This window comes from Artemia sp. Qi Xiang Cuo, chromosome 3 (assembly GCF_049724085.1).
Source record: "Artemia sp. Qi Xiang Cuo chromosome 3, ASM4972408v1, whole genome shotgun sequence".
NCBI lineage: Eukaryota > Metazoa > Arthropoda > Branchiopoda > Anostraca > Artemiidae > Artemia > Artemia sp. Qi Xiang Cuo.
Window position 1 is genome coordinate 49,801,354 of NC_142796.1, and position 22,607 is coordinate 49,823,960.

The following is a 22,607-nucleotide window of genomic DNA, read 5'->3' on the forward strand; positions in this document are numbered from 1 at the left end:
TCCTCTTTCTTTACATTCCTCGTATTTTCGTATGTTCTATTTCCCAAATAATTCTTGTACGAGCCTGTCCTTTTCTCTATCAAACGTAAAGCATTTTCACTAATATTCCTAGCTGCATTCCCAACTTTCTTTCCTATGACACTATCAGCAACTTCACAAACTGTTTTGCAAAAACTATTCCGTCCATATTCTATATTGTCAAATTTCAAAATCTCCGGTTTAAAATTCAATTTTTCCTGGGAAGTGTCACTCAGATTCTCAGCCTGGAGTCTACTAACGTCAAAATTTATCGGAAGGTAGCTACTCTTCCGAAATTTCATCCTCAAATTAACCCTAGACACTATTATATGGTGATCTTGCCTTTTAACACCGATAACAGTACTATTATTATCTACGTAACCTATTATCTTGATCCTACCAGTCTTCGGTTTGTGAAAACATAATCATTTAGATTACCTGTCATACCATCATGTGAATACCGTGTTAACTCATGGTCCATCTTATGACCAAATACTTTATTGGTTATAATCAGTTTGTTATACCAACATAATTTCAGCAGTCTGTAACCATCGCGAGATTTACCTTGGCTAGGATACCATCTATCACTATTTTTAGACACCTGAGTGTTAAAATAAAACGCCATATTTCTACCTAAGGCTCTGTCTATTTGTTCCTGTAGCTGCAAAAAATTCATCGAAGTCACTGTTATCTTCGTTAGTTGGTTCTGCTGGCGGTTGTTGTACTATGACTGAGACCCTGCACTTCTTAGTCATAAAATAGGCCACTAGCATCCTATTATTAATGCCTTCCGAACCTAAACAAGACTAAGCAACATCCTTATTCAGAATGAGCCCTACTCTCTGTCTATATACCACATATTTCCTTAATTTTTATATCAGCTAATTTCTTGTTTCCTACCCATGGGATATGAGTTTCTGAAACTCCTATAAAGTCAAGTTTGAAGCGTCTGAATAGCATTGGAAACAATTGGTAATAAAATGTAAAGAATGAAAATTCCCAGATAGCTATTTCGCTCAAAATAATTTACTTTTGTGAATTGTGTATCCTTCATTGCCCCAGGGATACGAATATTTTATTACAGAAAAATACAGTGGAAATTCTTATTCTTGACATTTAAATAAGCTTGGACTTTCAAGGATCAGGGAACTAGCACATTAATTTCATAATTTTGGGCTAAGTTTACCCTAGTGCATGAAAAGAAAAACAGGGGAGTGGGGGCAAGTCTCCAGAAAGTAGGCCAAAAGACTTTTTTTCGGTTACCTTAAACTAATATAGTCCATTCCTTGGCCCGAAAGGACAGCAGCCTGTAGTATGAAAAAAAAAACAAAAAAAAAAAACAAAAACACTAGCATCCACAAAGAAAGTTTAAAAAAGTACAAGAAAATATTTTTGAACTGCAAGAACGTTAAGTCTTATTATTGTAAGATTCAAGCCTTACAAGGAGTTTGAACCCTTACTCAGGTGTCTGCATATGAGAAAAAGTTTTAGAGAAAAAGTGTGTTCGCCCTGAAGTAAAAAATTTTGGTACCTTTTTAAACGTGTGTGAAAACGCAGAAATTTCAAAACATAAACATGAGGCTCTCTTATGGAATAAATCTTAAAAACATTTTACTAAGAAGTCCTGTTTTAAATAATGTGAAAGGTTAGTTGAATAATGTTAAATATGGTAAATTTTTAAAACAGTGGCTCTTCAGTATAAAAAGAGATGCATATTTACGATACTAGGCCTAATTTTGTGTTCCTTTTATGTTTAAAGATGCATTTACAACAATTTATCCCCAGCATCCTCTCTCTATATATCCAGGCTCCTTATTTTATAGTCTTTTTCATCAGACTGTTATTCAACAGAATAGCATATAGGCTAGTCATGGGGCTTCTCCAACAATGTACAACTGTACCCCCCTTGATGGACAGGATACCACCAGATGGCTAATTTGACAGTGTATATATATACAAATCTTTGAATTAGCCAACCGCCTAACCAGTATTTTAAGCCTAGGAGTCCAGATGGACATAAGGAAACATATTTAGAAAACAATTCTTACTTGATAGGCTAATATGCAGAATAATCCTAGCCTAGTTAACACATTTAGCAGGGGGAGAGCCTTAATCTTCACTTCTATCCTTGTTTTTCCAGTTTTTCTAAGAAATTCATGAACTTTTTAGAACCTTTATATTCACAGAATATATACCCCCACCCCCCTAATGTGCAAATATATACCCAGAATTGCATCCTGAATCTAAACATAACATTCATATGCATCAAAAATGAACTTTACTCCCATATTAGCATTGTGGTGGATGTCCTTGATGGACACATATTTAATCTTAATTGTATATTTTTTTTGTTACTGTTTCTATTGAATGATCTGTTGTAAACTGGTTAGACTGTGTAGGCTAGACTCAAGATATCAAGTTTAGCCTATGTGTTTACACTAAATATTTGGTCTAGATAAAAATTGTTATTTTATTTGAGTTTAAATGTGAATAATAATTGAAGGAAAAATGATGATATTATTAATGTAAATTTTCTGTATATTGTAAAGTAATATTTTTTTTTTTTTAGCTTGATTGCATATATATTCTAAGGTTAGGCTATATATGACCATCAAGGGGACTAGGGATAAAATGTCACAAATATGACTTTAACCATAAAAGAAGAGCATAAAATTACCAATCTAAAAGTGCCTCTCTGTTTGTTATAACTTATCTCCTTCTAGGAAACCATTATTTTCCAATTTTACCTTAAACACTTAATTGCTCTAGCTTATTTCATATACAATCTGCTTTAAAAGCATAGTAAACAATTGGCCTCAAGACAAACTTAACAAAAAATCAGATAGTCTAGGCCTATGCTAGTTGAGTTAGGCTGGTTTAATGAAACTCACAAAGATTCACAGGATTTGATGTTTAAGCTAATTATTAAAAAGGTATTTACATGATATGGTAAATTTCTAAGTGACACTATATTTTAGTAGGATGAAAGTGAAAACATAATTGAATGCCTTTTTTATATTCTTTCATAAGTCAATAATTGCTTCTGGGCCTAATTGCATCTTGAGCCCTTAAAGGGGCCCTGAAGGTATTTTAAATGAATAATGAAAGAGCATAAAAAAGCATCAAATGTTGTTTTTACTTTCATACTAGCTAAGTTATATGGCCTACTGCAAATTACCATGAGCCTTAGCACCCCACCCCCCTAATGTTCAATTATATACCCTGAATTGTTGACAGCATAGTTTCAACTTGCAAAATTCAGCTCTATTTTTGTTGACAGCATTTGAAAAACTTGAAATGGTAGGACAACAGTTTATACTTGAGTTGCCTAATAAATGAGGTTTGAACTGTTATAAATAAGTATTTTTGGAATACATTACTCTTGAACAACTTATTTATAAACTAGTGATTTGTTTCTAACCACTTTTCAATAACTTAACCAGTGTGGATAACCTGTTTGTGTGGTTACAAAAATGAAATACCTCTGGGGCCCCTGTAAGGGCTCAAGATCCAATTAGTACCAGAAACAATTATTGAATTATGAAAGAGCATAAAAAAAGGCATATAATGATGTTTTCATTTTCATCCTAGCTAAATTATAGTGCAACCTAGAAATTTACTCATGTTATCCCAACTGCACTCAAGAAGTATAATGAAAATATAATACTTTAGTAACAAAATTATGGAAACTACAGCAGAGAATTATGGAGAGCAGGCTTCCCAGAATGCATTATATTAAATACCTAACCCAATCAACTTTATATATTAAAATATACCTGCATAGTAGTTTATCTCATGCTGACTAAGCTGATTATCTGAGATTAAACATAGAAAAACCAGTTTGAAACAGATACACTTCTTGAGTGTGGTTGGGATAAAATGTAAGTACCATTGAAAATTTAATTCACTTTCTTGGCTAGATGCCCAGTAGTCAGACAGCTAATCACCACCTCAACAGTTAAATCACCATAAACTCTATTGGGCAGTATAATGCTAACCAATACACAATTACATTTTGATTAGAACTTAATTTTGAATTGCTCATGCAACCACTCTGCACTACAACTAAAATCAGCCAGCATTGGTAAAATTCAGATAAATTTATCTTTGACTAAAAGTAACAGTGGTGTCAATTCATGAAAATTTGGGGAGGGGACAAAGTGTATTTTTCAAAACTAAGGTGGAAAAAGTGCTATTTTCCACTTTTTCAATGATAACATTTCTCAAAATCTAGGGGGGCACATGTCAACCTGCCTTTTTCCCCCAATTGAAACTACTGAAATGCAGTTATAATAATCAAAACAATCATCATAGACTACATCAAAATGGCATAATCACAAGGCATCAATAAAATTTGAAATAATCCTATGGAAAGACTACCATTTTAAACTCTTATGTTTTTAAGATTTTTCTTTTGGCTGTTCAAAATTTAGAAGTTTTTAGTATAGGACCACTTTTTGTTAGTTTTACCATGTTGAGACATCAAAATAAATCAATAAAAGTGATTATTTGATGATACTTTTACCTTAAATTGCAGCTTGGAGCAATCTAAGATTTGTTTTTCTTTTGTCTTAAAAAATTTAAACATTAACAATCTGTTTATTGCAAATAACAACTGCATCACTTAAGAGAAGGTAGACTTTCTTAAGCTGTTTGGTGTCATATGGTCTTAGCTTACTTTTTTATAATTTTTCACCCACTTTTCTTTTTTTTATTTCTTGCCTGCTACTACCAAAAACTGTGTATGAAGATATTTTGTATTAAAAATTGAGTATACAATTTTTCCTAATTTTGAAGGTATATTATATATGGTTGTATAAGTTCCCATTTAACCAATTCCAACAATTCAATGTCACTGTCCTTGGTACTTCAATGGTTATCAAAGATACTGAAAGGAGTAGTGTGGGCTTTTGCAGAACCCTTAACATACAATGTGAATACGTATTTTGTTGACTACATGTAGAAAAAGGGTATGGAAATACATCTCAATAAGCATTGGTCTCATACAGACCCTCATCAAATATGCACAGGAAGCAGTCCTGCAAATAACATTGTAGGAAACTGCTTTGTGCTAAAGAGTTTTATATTGGGTCTGCTGTTGTTTGCTGCTCATGTATACAATAATAATAATAATAATAATTTACTACAAAACAACAAAACAAAAGTGGAGTACTAGGAAGAAAAACAAAAAAAAACATCAATATACACAAATATAATATGCAACCATCATTGGCAAAACAATTGGATTATAAAATGGAAAAAAACAGAGATAAAACAGTGTTATCAGCTAAAACAATATTTATTATTTCAAATGACATTGGAATATCTGTAGCACCATATTTACTAAAAATATGATTTGAGTAAGATCAAGGCAAATAAAGACTGCTTCTTCTGGAACAGAGGATACATACCAAACATAAATAAAATGGATGATCACAGAAGGTACTGTAAAGACAAGTGCTCAAAATAAGTAATGACCACAATTTTTCTAGCCTATTTGAAACTTTTGTTTAATGTTGATAAGAGCTTTTGCACAGAGCTCTGACAGTGTACTACAAATATAGATTGCAAGCTACTTAATAACATTAGCACATCAGATCAAAAGATGGAGAAGATCAGAAGATGCAGTGCAAAAACTATAAATGTGATGTTACATTAAATGCTAGGTGCTCAGATATATCAACATTCAGAGCTAATTCAATATTAGAAAAAAACAAGAAACAAGATCAACCAAGCAGACAAGGCTGGGCCTTGTTCTGCTAATCAGCAAGAGATCACCTGCATATGCAGCATATAAAATATTGGTGCAGCTTAGAAAGCAGGAACATCTTGAATAAATATAGGGATAAAATTCCAGCTTGGTGAACACCTAACCTAACAGAGATTTTTCCAAAAACAATCTTTGCCATGTACTGACTTGCAAATCATCACCTTTTCCTTCAACTAATCCTAGACAAAGTAATGTTTGCTGCAAAAGGTACAAGTGTAAGGGGTGTTATTATAGACCAGTTTGGGTAGGGTAAATTCTCCTATTCCTTTGTCCATATATTATAGGTATGGTTGAATCTAAAAAATATCTACATTTTTTTTGGAAACTGTGTTTAAGTATAAATGAGTTCTTGCAAGTTTCTGATAGAGTCCGCCAATATTAACCATCCTGTTTTGATTTTTTTTTTTTTCATTAATAAGCATTCTTCAAGTTTTTTACTTTTTTTCAGTCCTCAGACATAGCTCAGCAATAGAAGTGTTAAGATGGTACAGTGTCCCACCAACACTAGATTTACCAAAGGGTCGTGGAGGAAAGCCCGAGAAAAAGAGTCCAGTCACTTGGAAAACACTGGCTGCCACTGCTGCTATAGGAGGTGGTCTACTGGGCTTTATGCTCTATGTGAAAAGAGAAAAAGAATTGGGTGAGTAGAAACTTAACTCAGTTATGTCTTGTTGTTTTTTACTCAGGAAGTTTTGAAGCATATATTGGGTCTTTATACAGCCTTACGTTAATTTTAGTTATGTTTTTTTATTTGTTTTGTTAAACCTCTCACTCCTCTTAGTGATACAAACATATAAAATTATAGTTGAAACCAATGTTTTGTGTATATTTTCCCATTTGCTCTATTTTAAACTTCAATTGTCTTCTTCCTTCTATATTGATTGTCTAATTATTGATTAACATATTTGGTTATATTATCACCCTTATTAAGATAAGGAGACCAAATGTGATTTTCAGAACAAAACAGAAATCCTCTTCATCCTTGTATTAGAGTCTGGAGGGCTCTGCTGTCTGATATCAGGAATTTTATCCCATTGGGATTTTGATACCAGTGTGAGATCCAGGAAAATGGATGGGAGACAATTGCACTCCCCTGGCTTGTGTCCTATTTAATTTTGTGCTTTTTTACTATTATTTTATGAACACGATGACTGCCAAAAGCTGCCTCTTTTTGTGTGTGGGTGGGGGGAGGGGGTAACCAGTAATTTCTGTTTTTAGTGACTTTTACTTTTTCATCTTGTGTGTTTTTTTTTACTGGGCTAGTTCCACTGGCCTTGAAGTTTCCATCTCTCTTAAATTTTATTTCCTAGTGGCTTAAGAGCTAGTGGTTAAATAATACGTTTTGTACAGTGTGTGGGTAATAATTATAAGTAAGAATTTTAGTAGAATTTATTATATAATTATATGTAATTATTAAATTTCAATATTACTTGTATGGTATATATTTATTATGTAATTATAATTATTATGATAGAATCAAGTTGTAATAGAAATTTAGGCTAATAGGTTATATTAAAGAATATTATAAATAAATAGTTTACTCTCTTACTCAGACAATGGAGTTTTATGGGGAAAAACCTTGTGTTTCTATATATCAGTTTGCAAATACAATTCTTGATCCTGTAGGCTAATATTTAATTTCCCATTTTTCTGCAAATTTTATGGATTGTCTTATCTTATGAAATCGGCACATTTGCATGGTATGAATTTTCATCTCTAGTTAACGTGATAGTATTACAGAGATATGAATTTTGATTGAGTGATGTAGCATGTTCCTTTTTGATTATAAATTGAGCCTTTAAAATACTAAAAATCGGCATTTTAGTTTAGGTTTAAATTTTGATATTTTAAGACATTTTAAATTAGAACAAAATAGTGACCAGTCTTTTTAAGAATAGCGAGAACTCGATTGAGCTCATGTTTTTGATGAGAGAAAGAGGTTGAATTCTTGGATGTCCGGGTGAAAGATTGAAATCAGAATTTTTAAAACCAAAACAAGAAAGCATAGGACAACAAATGAAAATCAAGGAAATCATATCCAGTAAAAAAAAAAGAAAGATTAGTGCAAATATTTCAGTCAAGACTTCCACTCATCCGTTTCCAGGGAAGAAAAAAGCCTAGAAAAATATAGATAAAATCCGTAGGATAGTATAAAAAGGCAAAACATAAAAAACGAAAACTAAAATATACCTTATTTGAGTTTTGTCTTTTTCTATTGTCCTATTGTCGAGTTTCTATTGTCCAATCTATATATCTAAGAAAAAAGCGGTTTTCAGGTATGAATAGACGTAAGACACGTTCTGCGACAAATTTCTAAAGATAGGCCTTTTCAGCCAACCGTCTAGGGCCAGACATAAGCAGGTCATTCCCGGACGGGGTGGGAGGATTCTCTAAGGAAAGATGTAGGGGAAATGGGTACTTCTTGGGAGGGCATAAAAAGATAGGATTTAAATAGATTGGGATGGAGGTCGAACGTGCGTAGTTGTGTTGGCCTGAGGTGACTTGGTGCTGGAGTGAGTTGTTAGCAGTAGCCTAGTAGTAATAGACGTAAGATAGGTCCAAGGGGCAAACATTTTTTTTTATTTTAATGTACTTGGTATTGTTGTACAATTCCTTTTTCTATTTTAATTTTCGTTTTCTATGGTTTGTCATTTTCTATTTTCCTGTTGACTGTTATCCATTTTTCTTCTATTCTATCTCCTGTAATGGGAGCTGAGAAGAGGTTTTGACAGAAATATTTGCATTTTCCTCTTTTTTTCTTAACTGGTTGTAATTTACCTTGTTTGTCTTTGCGTTTTTTTATTCCGTCATGCTTAGCCAGAGTGGTCTTGGAATTATTTATTTCTATCTAAAACCTTAATGGGCTCTGATTCCATTGATCTGTTTACTATTTTTAGGAAACTTTGCGCTGTGGAAAGTCAAATGGTATATTTATCAGATTAATTAACCAAATTTTCCACAAATTTACCAAAATATTTTACTTTATCGCATTAAAAAAATTCTGTATATTGAGTTTTCAGAGATGCTTTCAGTCTAATTGCGTTAAGTGCTTCCTAGGACTATGATTTTATCGCTAGGAGAGTGATTGTTAAAATAAGATATTTTTTATTGTGCTTAAAGTGCCAAGGAGAGTGAAAATGAAATATGAAAATGAAATTTGAAAGTATAGTTATCTTTGGGAATCAGCACGACTCTTGATGTTTGAGTTTTAGGGACAAAAGGCATTGTCACATTTAGGTAATATTTATTCTTTTTACAACACTTACTTAAATATATCACTGTCCTGTAAACTTCATGATTTTGAAATAGCCAAAACAACAATCTAAGAAAATCATGGTTTTTGGACATGAATAGACCACAGACAGGTCCAGGAGGACAAAATTGTTCTTATGTTGGTTCCTTGGCTCTTCATCTATTCCTTGCTATGCCATACCTTTAAGTAAGTAAAAATTTATTGAACATTTTTGGATGCTAGTATAAATTCAATTCCTTATCCTTTTTTGTTATTTAATAACGTGAATTCCTAAATCCAGTATGGCTTCTACACTACAAGTAATTGTTTCTTTGTTCAACTCATTTTACCAAAAACAAATTACCCAGAACCTAGCATAGTCGTAGGTTTTGAAGTTTTTTCACTTGCAAGTGATATCAAAGTTTGCTGTGTTATGTTTTATAACACACATTACTAAATATTCCTTTTGATGCTGGATATTTCAAGTGAGCGGTGCCATCTATCGAAGCTTAAATCGATGGTGGTGTCACACTACGCCGCAGAACTCTTCATACTTGTGGAACTTCAGACTTTACGTTAGTAGTTTTTGTTTTTTGAAAAATTAGTGCCACTGAGAGGAGAGGAGGTGAGGTTATACAGTATATATTGTAAAAGACTAGCGGCAAATATGGTATTTAAATACACCTGGTGCTGCAAATTTAGGAATAAATAAAAAAAATTCAATACATTAACAAATTTATATAATCTTTTCAATAACATAACCAAACGGTCTTATTCCTCTTATATATTTTGTGATATGATGCAGAAAATCCCGATTTCAAACTAGGCCTATTACTTTTTAATTTTTTAAAATTCTAAAATTTTGGCTAAGTGTCTTATTTTAGTTGAGTTCTTTTATAAAAGAGAGGCAGGAAGACTATAATTTCTTCTGTCTACCTTTGTGTTGCGCAGAAGGACTGCGGCTGTCATAGCCGTCATGTCCTGTGATCAGTGGTCTACAGCTTGAGATAGTTCAGAGATAAATTCTGAAATCTTTTCCGATATAAAGGATATGATAAATAAAATCCATTCGTTTATTTTATAAAATATGTTGGATGCGGTATATAATCCAACATTACTTCGAGACTAGTCCCACCATGGCAGAAGTGCTGCTCTGGAACCATGTATGCGGATGATAGTTGCAGCCATTGTAGGTTTCACCCATTGGTCACAGTTCCTTCAACACTTCCAGGAGTCTTGGCAACAAGGTCATATTTGTTAGTAAACTAAGCTTTTAATACTGCTTCAGTGATAAAAGACAGATTATACCATGGTACAAGTGCTGCTATGCAACCATGAATGCGGGAGTTGTAACTGCTGTAGGTTTGACCCTTTGGTCACGGTTGACTCAAAACTTCCAGGAGTCTTGGCAACAGGGTCGTATTTGTTAGTAAACTTAGCTTATAAAGTTCCTTTAGTGATTAAAGAGAATTTATAGGATCTCTATTACTGTCAGTTTCCTGGGTTTGGGTCTACGGACTGTTGCCAATGTTAGCAAAAACATCCAGATGTGCTTATGCAAAGATTTTCGCAACTGAAGAAACTATAATAGACTTGCTCAGGCTAAACTTAACTTCACTTTCAGTGACCGTTCTTGCCTTTCTGCTTCAGGTCTTTTCATATTTTTAAGAATGGTAATTTAAAAAGAATCCAAATAAATTATTTTAAATTTTACAAATTTCTTGTTCATCTTAAAAATGAAATGAAAATACGTATTTAGAAATGGGTAACTTTCAATTAGAGAACGAGGGTGTATATTCCCTCGCCATCGTTTAATGGGGTTTTTTGTTGGTTATTTATGATTCTCTTGCGGTTTTTTGTTATTGTTGCTTCGCCGTTTTATTCCTTTTGTATTTTTCCATATATTTATGATATTTCCAAAATTCACGATTTCATATGTTACTTTCTTCATTTTTTCCAGCTTTGCAAAGACAAAGAAAACGACAGCTTGGAAAGGCAGCCATAGGTGGTGACTTTGACTTGATTGATCATACAGGGAAGCCCTGCACAAATTCTGACTTTTTGGGTCAGTGGCTAATGATATATTTTGGATTTACACACTGCCCTGATATATGTCCAGATGAAATTGAGAAAATGATCAAAGTCACAGATATCTTGGGTAAGTGTCTTCATCAGTATTTCATTTCTTTTTTTTTACGAATGCTCTACCTAAGTTAAGAACCATATGCCTTTAGTGTATTTTTTCCCATGACCACTTCGTGTGAAAGGTAGTTGTAGAAACTTGAGGAGTTCTTTGATTTGGTGTTCTAGTATACTTTCTAAGAGTCGAATGTGAATAGAGGGCAACCAGCCCTCCTCATGTGCTCCTATAATATGGAACCAAAATTCTTAGATAGCCATTCTGTTTAAAGTTGTCAAAAGCTCCAATAAATATTGCTCCGGGTATGAGATGTTCCCCAGGTGTTCACGGAGAACATCTGGGGCAAGGGCCTTGCATTATGCAAAATGCAATTGTTCGCGGGTAGGTTTTATAAATAGCATTCTGGGTGTTCAGTCGCTGTTCAAAGCTTTAAGGGATTGTTCTGAGGGTTAATAGGATCACACATTTTGTTGTGGAAAAGGCAGGAGACCAAGGAACCTGGGAAAGGGCTAAAAAACTGTTTTGCTTCTATAATGGATAGTTGAAATGTCTAGTGTCCTTTTTGAGGGCAGAAAGTGATTGGAGGGCAACTAACTTCCCTGTCGCATCCTTTTCTACTACCAGGGCACCTCGTAAACCATGATATCAGATCAAATTTTGAAGTAGCCGTTTTGTTCAGAATCTTCAAAAAGTTCGCAAAGTATACCTCTGCGGTAGACTTCATCCCCACAGCTCCAGGGGTCCAATGGTCCTAAATTATGCAAACTATCCTTTGCTCAGAGATTAGTTGAAGGAAAGGCGCCAGTGTTTGTGATCTTGGCTCTCTGATCAGGTAGGAGCTCTTAGGGAGCGTTCACTAGGTAACGATTCTCAGAGCCGCGAGGGTTTACTCCGGAAAAGACACGCGTACATGTGTAAATCAAATTACTCTATGTCCATCCGATTTGTCAAATTGTCTGCTATATCTTGGGAATGGCTTCGGTGATCGATTTAAAACTTCGAGGTAGTCTACTGTTCGGAAAAGGATGTTTAGGGGAATAATTGGGCAAGTGTACTTGAAACCGTGTGTTAGGGATAGGGGGAGGGACTAGGCTATGTTTGTCTCTGATCCACCAAAACGTTTTTGCACTGTAAGCTCCTATGGGACGTATAATTATAGACAATAACCTATGGACGCTTAAGCAATGTGGTAAATCAAAAGACACTATGTGTTTCCAGGTTATCCAAATGACGTATCAGCAATATCTTGGAAAGAGGGTGGGACATCAAGTTGGAGCTTTCAGTGAGGATTGGAGGAGGAGGTTCAATGGATCTCAAATTCCGACTTGGGGGACGGGGAAGAGGTGAATTGAAAGACACTGTGTGCATACAGGCCATCAGCCGTCAATAAATAAGTTAAACTCAAAACGAACAGAAACTACAATAAATAACCGAGTCAAACTCAAAACGAACAAAATTACCCTGAGTAGGGTTGACATCCCTATGCCTTCTAAAGACCAGAACATGATGTGCACTTCACTGAAAAAAATGACCATGGATTGTCAGTTTAATATACATATATTAAAATGACAATCCACGGTCATGTGAAAACATTTAAACTGTATTTTATTTTCAGTAAAGTGCAAATTATGTTTGCACTTAGTATGAAAGTCAACCCTTGCCCTGCACTTTCAACCTTTGCACTTTCAACCCTTGCCCTGAGCTTGGGGGGGGGGGTGTCATCCTCAAAGACATAATTTCTGGACCTTTCAACCACGCTGAACGAAATGGCCATCTTAAAACTTGGATTGGATATGTTCGAGGAAATGATGGGCGTCGGATGAGGAGCGGTTGCCCTCCAATCATTTTCGACAATTAAAAATGGTACTAGCCCTTTCAGTTTCCAATTAAATGAGACCCTTTCGAAGTTTCTGCGACAACTCCTTCTATGCGAAGTACCCTGGTCTAAAAAAAAGACAACAACAAAAATACACATTGTGCCCGTATCGCTCTTTACTTAGGCAGCGCTATTGCGCTGCCTATGATGTATTACATTGACCTGGGATGATGCAATGCAAATATTTTTCAGTCTTCATTCTTATTTCTTGAAAAGAAACTAATTTGGAGAAAAAAAAAAGAAATATGAAACAAAAAAGGCTTTACATAATAAACATTCGATCTTTTCTGATGGATCATATTTATTACTAGACATTTTATTTCATTCATTAAAAAAACCAAAATTTTCCAATTCAAAACCTTAAATTGTATAATTTTTTTTGGAAAATTCGTTAGTATATTGAAGATGCCATAAATATTTTTGAATAAACCGAAGAGAACTTAATTATGGGAATAGATCTCCTCCTTAACTGTTATTCTAGTACAGAAGATTATAACTAACATGGGTGGCCTTTTTATGGGAGAGCTTTAATTTCCAGGAGGCTGGACATTGTGGCAAGTCAGAGTTCGTTTATTAATAGTGTATACATAACAAGAAAAAACACGAAAATAGGCATTCACCCTAGCCCCCAGGGGGCTCCATGGAACCCCACAGACCCGGAACAATTCACAAATAAAAGAAAAAGGGGTGACACTACCCTACAACTAGCTTGAAAATACATTCACATTTTTACAGCCAACTCAAAAATATAAGTGGGACTAATTTCAGAAAATCAGTCTTTACACATGTAAAATAAAAAAAAGATTCATTATAAATATATAACCAAGCAATATGAAAGAAGAATAATAAAATAAGTGAAGTTATCTATCTCTAAAAATCCAACGAAAATAGGTTTGAAGGTGTCACCACAGGAAGTGACAGCACCGTTTCTTATTTTAGTAAATCCACCAGTGAATATACAAGGTTATTCAAGACTCAACATAATCGAAGTTTCAATCAAGACCTTATGCTCTAAAACCTCAAAAACTAACAAAAGTGAACTGGAATTAATTAATTGGAATTAATTGGAATTAATTTTTTCAGATGAGACTCCGGGTGAACAGAAATTACAACCTTTATTCATCACTGTCGATCCAGACAGGGACAGTGTTGACGCTGTAGCCAAATATGTAAAAGAGTTTAGCCCAAAGTTGATCGGACTGACTGGTCCAACTGACAAGGTTAAAGAGGCATGTCGGGCCTATCGTGTCTATTATTCAGCAGGACCAAGGGATGATGAAGACGATTATATTGTAAGTATCCATAAATCAAATGGGTTGGGCGCCCTCAGAAAGTTTTCCAGGGAGAAGATGGCAAATATCATCATAGCAGTAATGTTTGGGGGCTAGGGGAATGTTGGTTGAAACTAGAAAAATATCTAAAGTAAGGTCTGTGGCGTGAAAATAATACTATTTCCCTAAAAACTTTGATATGCAAAAAGTAAAGCAAGTATGACAGATCAAGATAGTGTGAGTAAGTGACGCATGATACTAATGTAAATAATAATGATAAAAAGTTTGGAATTTTTTTTTAATTAACTTTTTTTAATTGACATAGTTAAATTTTATGTTAATTATTGAAATTAATTTGAAAAACTTTCTACGAAATAAGTTTTTCAAAGAAAAGTAAAGAGCTACATTACACCAAAAATGAGCAGAAATAAAGTCAAATAATTTTCCAAGCGTAAAACCACCACAAATCACCATAAAAAATAAAGTAACCCAAAACGAACAGAAATTACAACAAAATAACTCAAAACGAGTCAAACTGAATAGTCAACAATAGTCTACAATATTGAAACTCAAAACAAGCAGAAATTAACATGAGTAGGGCAGACGCCCCCCATGCCTTCTGAAGACCAGAACGTAATTTGTATTTTACTGAAAACAAGATACATTTTAAATGTTTTCCCTTTTTAAGTATAATAAATCAAAAATTATTGAAGCTTTAAGAAATAGATATCAGTATAGAGAGAGAAAAAGGTTTTATTAAAAAAATATAACACATTAACAACAAAACCCGAAGTTTATTAAACTTGTATGGGCAGACATCACCCTTTACAAAACCCTACATACACAATTACTACCAGCCATCCTTAGACCGCCCCCCCAAAAAAAAGGGCAAAAAATAATAATAAGAAAATAAATAAATAAACATAAACGAAATAAATTGATTTCTAAAAATTTCCCGACCTAATTGGATACCGAAGACACAAAACTAAAAATCATTCTTCTATTCTACCTCCTCGTCGCCCTCCCCCCAAAAAAGTGTCACAATCACTTGAGAGAAAATTCGCCCAGCAAGGATTAAAACTCATATGTAGACAAACTCTGTCCTTTTAATTTACTGCGAAATTCATTTAACTCATCAATTGTTGAAATTGCCTGTGTTAATGGTTCCCACACCCGAGGGCCAACATGTCTTATGAAAAAAACGGATCGCTTTGTAATAAACTGAGGTCGCCGAACTAGTTTTGATGTTCTAATCGAGTAATTATGAAAATTAACCCCACTTGTAAACATTTCCCTAAAACACTCAGGTAATAACGCGTGGTTATATTTAAACATGAAAAGAGCATTATAAAAACGGAATAATCCAGCCATCGGTAATATATTTACTTGATTATATCTATGTCTAACAGACATATTATGATTATCTCCAGTTAAAAGACGTAGGGCATTATTTTGTAAACTTCTAAGGGGACGAAGGTGAATTAAAAACGTGCTTGACCACACAAGACAACCGTATAGAAGGTATGGGTGAAGAAAAGAAAAATAAAGCAATCTCGTAATGTCTTTCGGAAAAAAGTGCTTCAGTTTCCTCATCATCCCAACATTTCTTGCAACCTTGCCACTAACACATGAAATGTGCTCTTTGAAGTTAAGGCACTCATCAACAATCAACCCTAGATACTTTGTCGAAACTTCCCGAGGCAGAATATTTTCGCTGAACTGTATTTTGTTAATCCATGGGTATTAATTGCTACTTCTACCGTACATTACAAAATAGGATATGGCATGATTTAGCTGAAGTCTGTTGACCCTAATCCATTTTTTAATGTTTAACATGCCAGTCTGAAGATTCTGTATGAGCATTTCCCTGGTTTTTGCAGCAACAGTTAGATGCGTGTCATCAGCAAAATAAGACAAAATAGATTTTGATGCTCCAGTATCACGACATTTTAAATCAAAAGACAGTCCATTGATAGCATTTCGCAGGTCATCAATATATATAAGAAACAGTAGCGGCCCCAAAACAGACCCTTGAGGGACACCGAATTCAACACTTTTAACTTGCGATTTAATTTCACCAGCACTGACAAACTGCTTTCTATCCTGGAGAAAAGATTCCAATAGACGATAAAACATGCCTCAAAAACCACAATTCCTCAGCTTCACCAGAAAAATTCCATGGTCCACTGCATCAAAGGCTTTCACAATGTCCAAAAAAACAGATTCAACTTTCCACCCTTGGTCCAGAGCATCGTTCACAAAAGTCGTGAGAAAAAGAAGACCTTGATCTGTCGACATTGCTTTACAGAATTTAAACTGAGTTTTACTAAAATACGTTTTATTCTCAAGAAAATCAACCATCCTGCCACTAATCAATTTTTCAAAAACTCTCGATAAAACTGGCAGCAATGAAATAGGCCTATAATCATTCGGCAAATTTTTTTTCCGCCCTTAAAAAGCGGAACCACTGTAGCAATTTTCATAAAATCAGGAAAAACACCAAATTTTAGGCACATATTAAATAGAACACAAACCTGGTCGCATATTTCCGAGAAAACATACTTAAGTACACGCAATGAAAGGAAGTCAGCACCCGAAGCATTATTTCTAATGTTCCACAATGTGGTACGTAATTCACTAGCAGTTACTGGCTTCAGATATGCAGATACATCACTTTCCTCGGGTAAAAACTGGTGGTATGTTCCATCCTCCGAAAATTTTCTCGTGGAATTCGCTATCCGTTTACCAACAATAGAAAAATGGTCACACATATTATATACAATCGAAGCATCAGTGTTGAAATTTTCAGGTAAAATTGAACTTTTGGAAGGGATGAGAACAGACTAAATTACTCTCCATGTTTGCCTGGGATTACCTGCACTTTTTTTAAACTCATTTCGATAATAATTAATTCTCGCTGCTCGTAATAGGTTATTGAGTTCACAATTATATTTCTTGTATCTCACTTTCGCCTCAGGAGACAATACAGAATATTTATATAGCAGTCACCGATTTGATATGGCCTTCATCAGTCCTTTAGTAACCCAGGGTTTTCTAGGGGTAACATGAAACGCCGGCTTTTTAATAACTGTACAACTTTCTTTTAGTAATTTAGTTATTTCTGAATACCACAATGAAAACTTTTCATTCACTTGCAGATCACTACTTTCTAAAAAGTCAAATTGAGTGTTCTTTAATTTTCTTCTGAATATGTTAGGAGCCTCGGCATCCATTTTCAATGCAGAAATTTGTGGTGGTATATTCATAGCTGTAGGGACACCAAACTCTCTAATAACAACAAGAACACCAAAATGATCAGAAACATCATTCAAAATAACATCAGCAAAATCATACTTCACATTAACAGATATATTATCCAAAAGTGATTCTGAGCGCAAAGTCACTCGACTACATATATTAACTGTCGGTCTTAAACCGTAACCCAACATAACATTTAAAAAATCACGAACTCTCGGGTTTACATTTACTGAAAATAGATCAAGATTAAAGTCTCCATAAACAAAGCATGGGCGATTTAAACCTGACAACTTATCCATTTGCCGCTCCAGCAAATCATTAAATTCCTGCACATTTCCAGATGGAGGTCGATAAACAACTACCACCAAGAAAATTTTTCCTGACTTACAAAGTTCAACCACCATTGATTCAAAAACCATCTCTTTATTAACAAGTAGATCATTCCGTATTTTCACTGCAATATTCTTCCTGTAATATAAAGCCAATCCACCATGTAATCGTGATTCCCTATTCTGCATCACAGAGTCATAACTTTCAATTTCAAGTAAACTCATTGTATGATTACGAAATCACGTTTCATTCAATGCAAGCACATCCAACTCAGAAAACTTACATAGTTCGGTTAAAAAATTAAATGAACTAGAAAGACCTTGACAATTCAAATGGAAAATATTCAAACTTTGCTGACCCATAATAGATTTATTTCCAATATCAACTGGAAATTTATATTTAACCACTGGAAAATCCTCCATTGTTCCTTCATCATAATCCGGATTTAAAACCCCATTCCCCAGAACATCCCAACTCAACAAATTTCTCTCAAGTGTTTTCAATCTATTATTGTCATAATCCAACTCATTTTTTCAAGACAGATGCTTAGGAGGCAAACGAGGAAACTCATAGAAAAATTAACTCTACTTACAACAACCACAAGTGATCTCCAGTATCCAAGAGGGCCGCAATCAATAACAAAAGAAAAAAAACTGAAAAAAAGAGAAAATAAATTAAAAATAAAATTTATCATAAATAAGATACAAAATAAAAAGATACAACATAACATAAATAGGGACGAAGACCACACTGCCTTTTCATCATAAACAATAAGTATAACAACAAGGAACCCTCCATAGAAGACAATAGAACACGTTCCACCGTCTCGTACAAAAAAACCTCCCCGCCGCTGCACCCACTGCCGATACAACATAACAAAAAAAGCTCATGGAAAATAAAAAGGGAAAAATCTCACTCAAATTAAAAAATACAGGACAATGCAATCGAGGAAAAATATAATTGGTTTTCTTCATCAGGCACATACTTGTGCTAGTGCCGCTAACCACGAACACAAAATTCATCTAATAATAGCAAAAAAATGACTCTTTAACTTCAAAACAAAACAAATGAAATGTTAGAATCAACAATCAAGTAGCTCTGGTATTGGCTCATTATACATATATTTCACTTTTCCAACACCTTCTCTCTCAATCTGAATGAAGGGAGGAACAGTATTAGATACCCAAGCTGGAATACTCTTTCTATTCAATTTAGATTTAGTCTCTTCCGCGCTTCACGAACACACAATGGAGCATCATCGCTGACGTAAACATTTTTCATAGCTGTATATGAACCGAAAGTCTTATTCTTAAGTTTTTCCCATTACGTAAGATCATAAACTTCGCCTCACGTGATTTAACATTCACTTTGAAAAACTTTTGCTCTTTTTTATTCGTAACAATTGTAAATTCTGGAACCTTTGTTAATTCTAAACCATTGGTACATATTTCTTGAAATAAACTTTTAGCAGTAGCTACATCATCACAAACCTTATTCCACACAATAATGTTATTTTCTGTAGATAAATATTCCACTGACATCAATCTTGCCGACAACGAAGACGTCATTTCACAGTTATATTTTGCTTCAGTGGATACAATATGCATTTGCGTTCTTAGTGAAATTACTTCTTCATTTACTGCATCGCAATTTTTACCAACATGAGCAACATTGGATTGTAAGATAGCTTGAGCATTTTCCACAGAAATTACTCGATTTTCTAGATTAGCCAATCTTGTGTCAATTGATTTTAATGTACTTTGAGACTCCGTTACGATTTCAAGAATTTTCGAGAAATCGTCCGCTAATGACTGGATCGAAGCACGATTTATTGACTTTTGCGCTGAAGATGAATGCCCAGATTCTTCATGCGAAACCGATCCAAATTGGTCCTCTGTTTTACGTTTACGCTTATTCCTCGTCATCACAAACCAGCAAATAAAAAATTAGAATATTCTTACCGGAAAAAGTACTTCTTATTTATCCACGTAAGTACCGTCGTGCAGTTCGCTAAGCCGTTAATGCACGGCTAACGCATAAATTGCCCAACAGGAACTCCTCAAATCTTCGCATTGGAACCCTCAGTTAATAAATTGACTTCTGTTTATGCGTAATCATTAATTAGCAGACTCCTTGCATAAAAAGAACTTGTTCGCATTCACAGAACAAAACTCCGCCCACTTTGCTATTTCAATTCATTTTATCTCACATCAACCTAGGTTAAAAGCACTAGCCAAACGATGTTACTTGGCTGATAGCTGATTCATAACTGAAATATGTATATTAAGCTGTCAATCCACATTCTTTTTTTTTGCAATGTATATTTTTGGCCAAATTTGAACATTCAGTCAACATTTTTGATCCGCTGTAGTTTTCTGTAATACATTTTAATAATATGTTTCTTAAAAATTAGGGAGTGAATCAATAATACAGATTGAAAATTTGTATCATTTATGATGTTGTATGAGGCTAAGGCCATGCTAACCTTCATCCTTTGGATACCCCTGAATACAGACGTACTGTACTCCATCATTTTATTAAAAGAATCTCTTCTTGTTATGTTTTTTCCTAACTCCTTTTTGTGTTTACGTAAATGCATGTTTTGGTTATTTACAAAAAGAATAGGGTTTGGTTGTATTTAAGAAGAGATAAGACAAGATTAAGTAGCTTATATCTTTTTCTTATGAAAGTATTGCCGCTTTTGTAAGGATGTTTTCTTTTAATAATATGTTTAAGGTTCCTTATTCAAGAAAATTTAACTGATACCCGATTATTTCTTTGTAAGTATTCTTAGTACCGAGTTGTGTTCTTATCTCTATATTTGCTAAAAACCAACTCCAATTTTATGAAGAAAACAACCTATTTTAGATATATTTATTAAGAAAAGGTGTATATGATGTAGGAGGAAAGGGAGGGGATTAAGGAGTTATGGAGCACTTTTGCTGCTCGATTACATGGAAGTGCAACCAGTAGCTATCGAGTGGCAATTTTGGCCTGAGATGTGAGGCAGGAAATCCGCTGAGTTAACAGGAGCGTGATACAGCATGGTAGACAACATTTCAGATAGAAAACATTTTTTATTGATTATATTGGATTAATCTTCTGAGGCTTGTGGCCTCTTTGACACCTAACTGATATTGAAATCGCTGATAGTCGCTTGAAGTTTAGTAGACAGGTGCCTTCTCCCAACGAGACTTTCCTCAAGAGATGTTAGATCACTAGACTTTACAGTCAAGGGGTAAAGTACCAAAGGGTTAAGTGGAAACTTACAAAGCATATATATTGTAAAGAATTGGGGAAGTCGGGGATACAGGTCGTAATGAAAAAGACCTCCGTATAAAGTTTTGATATAAGAAGTACAATTTAAAAAAATAAAAGAAACGTGGGTGGAAAATCAACAAAAATAAGCTAAAAGTATATGACTTCAAACAGCTTAAAAGAGCATAGGTTTCCTTTGAAAGTGCGTTTATCTTGGGAATGAACAGATTGTTAGTGTTTGAATTTTTACGGGCGAGAAATTCGTTCAAATTTAAGTAACTAGTTTTGCTTATTTTTTTTTTACGGTTCAGTGTGGCAACACTGACAAAAAGTGACACTGCCCTAGAAATTTCCTATTTTTGAAACAATCGAAAGGAAAATCTTAGAAAGTCACTTTTTCTCAGCCATGAACTGACGCAAAATAGGTTCAAGGTCTAAAACATGTTTTTATTTTGGTGCTTCGGTACCGCATATTCCTTGTTCATTGAATGAAAATTTCACATGCCAAAAACAAATGATCAGCTTGTAAAAACTAATTTGTTATTTTAATTTTAGGTTGACCATACCATAATTATGTACTTAGTCAATCCTGAGGGTGAATTTGTTGATTACTATGGACAGAACAAAACTCCAGAAGATATCGTCAACAGTGTCAAAGTCAATAGACTAAAATATGAACAGCTGAAAAAGAAAGGCTGGTTCTAATTCAAGTTTTATATTTAGGTTTTCCATTGTTTTATTTTTTCAAAATATGTCCCCTGTCTTCGTCTCGTGTATGAAGTATAAAAGACTTTTTTTTCAATGATTACCACAAGGCCTGAAGGGCCGAATTCATATTCTGGAGTCAAAGTAAAAAAAGAAAAAAGAAAAAAAGACAACAACAACAAAGAACGAGTCAGCAAATTGAAAAGAAGATAAAAATAATTTGACATTAAAACCACAATCAAAACCAAAAAAGCCACTTAAAATTTCTAAAATATTTAAAAAAGAAAATATATAAAGAAAAGGGGAAAAAACAACATGATGCAGAACTCACGAAGATCCCTGGATTTGATGGTGGCATTTATCCCGAAATCAATGTATTTTCTTATAGAAAAATATCACTTTTCTCTTGGTATATTTAAATCATTTGTTATTTGTGATTCTTAATTTGTCTATCACAAGGTCAGAAGGGCCTAAGTGAATTTCTGTAGTCCAAAAAAAAAAAAAAAAAAAAGCCAGCAACAACAAAAATGTGTCAACAAATTGAAAAGAAGGTAAAATAATTTGAAATTAAAAGCATAAAATGGTTAAAGAAATTTTTTTACAAAAGTGGCTAAAGAATACGTTGAAATACAACAACACCGAATGAATAATGTTTGTGCATAGCAATTACAACTATTACATGCACTCATATTTACTTTGTGGGTCTCCCCTCCAGAGTCAATGCACTAGTTTCTCATTCAACTTCTACC

General features: G+C 34.1%; 1 protein-coding gene across 1 annotated transcript; it reads left to right on the plus strand.

The window, feature by feature from the left end:
• The first annotated feature begins 1,572 nt into the window (after window positions 1–1,572).
• Window positions 1,573–21,927, plus strand: Scox (Synthesis of cytochrome c oxidase). Its single transcript, XM_089086987.1, has 5 exons — window positions 1,573–1,663; window positions 6,237–6,428; window positions 10,981–11,178; window positions 14,120–14,328; window positions 21,709–21,927. The coding sequence occupies exons 1-5, from the start codon at window positions 1,594–1,596 to the stop codon at window positions 21,856–21,858; spliced, it is 819 nt and encodes a 272-aa protein (XP_088943113.1). The 5' UTR covers window positions 1,573–1,593; the 3' UTR covers window positions 21,859–21,927.
• Window positions 21,928–22,607: the final 680 nt, after the last annotated feature.

Excerpts from the sequence above, each read along its gene's own strand:
- Scox (XM_089086987.1), top strand. The coding sequence starts at position 1,594 with ATGAGGCTCTCTTATGGAATAAATCTTAAAAACATTTTACTAAGAAGT. Across the intron at positions 1,664-6,236 it reads TGTTTTAAATAATGTGAAAG|TCCTCAGACATAGCTCAGCA; the intron begins GTTAGTTGAATA and ends ACTTTTTTTCAG. Across the intron at positions 14,329-21,708 it reads ATGATGAAGACGATTATATT|GTTGACCATACCATAATTAT; the intron begins GTAAGTATCCAT and ends TTTTAATTTTAG.